This window comes from Galeopterus variegatus, unplaced genomic scaffold (genome assembly GCF_000696425.1).
Source record: "Galeopterus variegatus unplaced genomic scaffold, G_variegatus-3.0.2 Scaffold153714, whole genome shotgun sequence".
NCBI lineage: Eukaryota > Metazoa > Chordata > Mammalia > Dermoptera > Cynocephalidae > Galeopterus > Galeopterus variegatus.
The window spans coordinates 1-561 of NW_007879825.1; the positions used below are offsets into that span (position 1 = coordinate 1).

Here is a 561-nt window from a genome sequence, read left to right on the forward strand (position 1 = left end):
ATTCAGGTCCTAGATTGCCACCTGATAGATATTGCTTAACAGCCCCAAATTATAGGCTTAAATCTCTACAAAAAAAGGCATCTACTTCTGCAGGAAGAATAACAGTTCCACGGTTAAGTGTCGGTTCAGTTACTAGCAGACCAAGTACTCCCACACTGGGCACACCAACCCCACAAACCATGTCTGTTTCAAGTAAAGTTGGTCCTCCAATGTCCCTCACAGGACAAAGGTTTACAGTACAGATGCCTACTTCACAATCCCCAGCTGTAAAAGCATCAATTTCCGCAACATCAGCAGTTCACAATGTTCTGATTAATCCATCATTAATTGGGTCCAAAAACATTCTTATTACCACTAATATGGTGTCATCACAAAATAATGCCAATGAATCATCAAATGCATTGAAAAGAAAACGTGAAGATGAGGATGACGAGGATGATGACGATGACTATGATAATTTGTAACCTAGCCTTGATGCATGTAACATGTATACTTTGTCTTAAATCCATTGTACTGAATTGAAAATGCATGTTGAATGTTTTTAAGTTGTGTTTTAGAAAA

General features: G+C 38.1%; 1 protein-coding gene across 1 annotated transcript; it reads left to right on the forward strand.

The window, feature by feature from the left end:
* Window positions 1–5: 5 nt before the first annotated feature.
* On the forward strand, window positions 6–464 carry LOC103584864 (transcription initiation factor TFIID subunit 9-like; the record flags this gene model as incomplete). Its single annotated transcript, XM_008565690.1, has 1 exon — window positions 6–464. A coding segment is annotated over one exon (459 nt), but the record flags the coding sequence as incomplete, so codon positions are not given.
* Window positions 465–561: the final 97 nt, after the last annotated feature.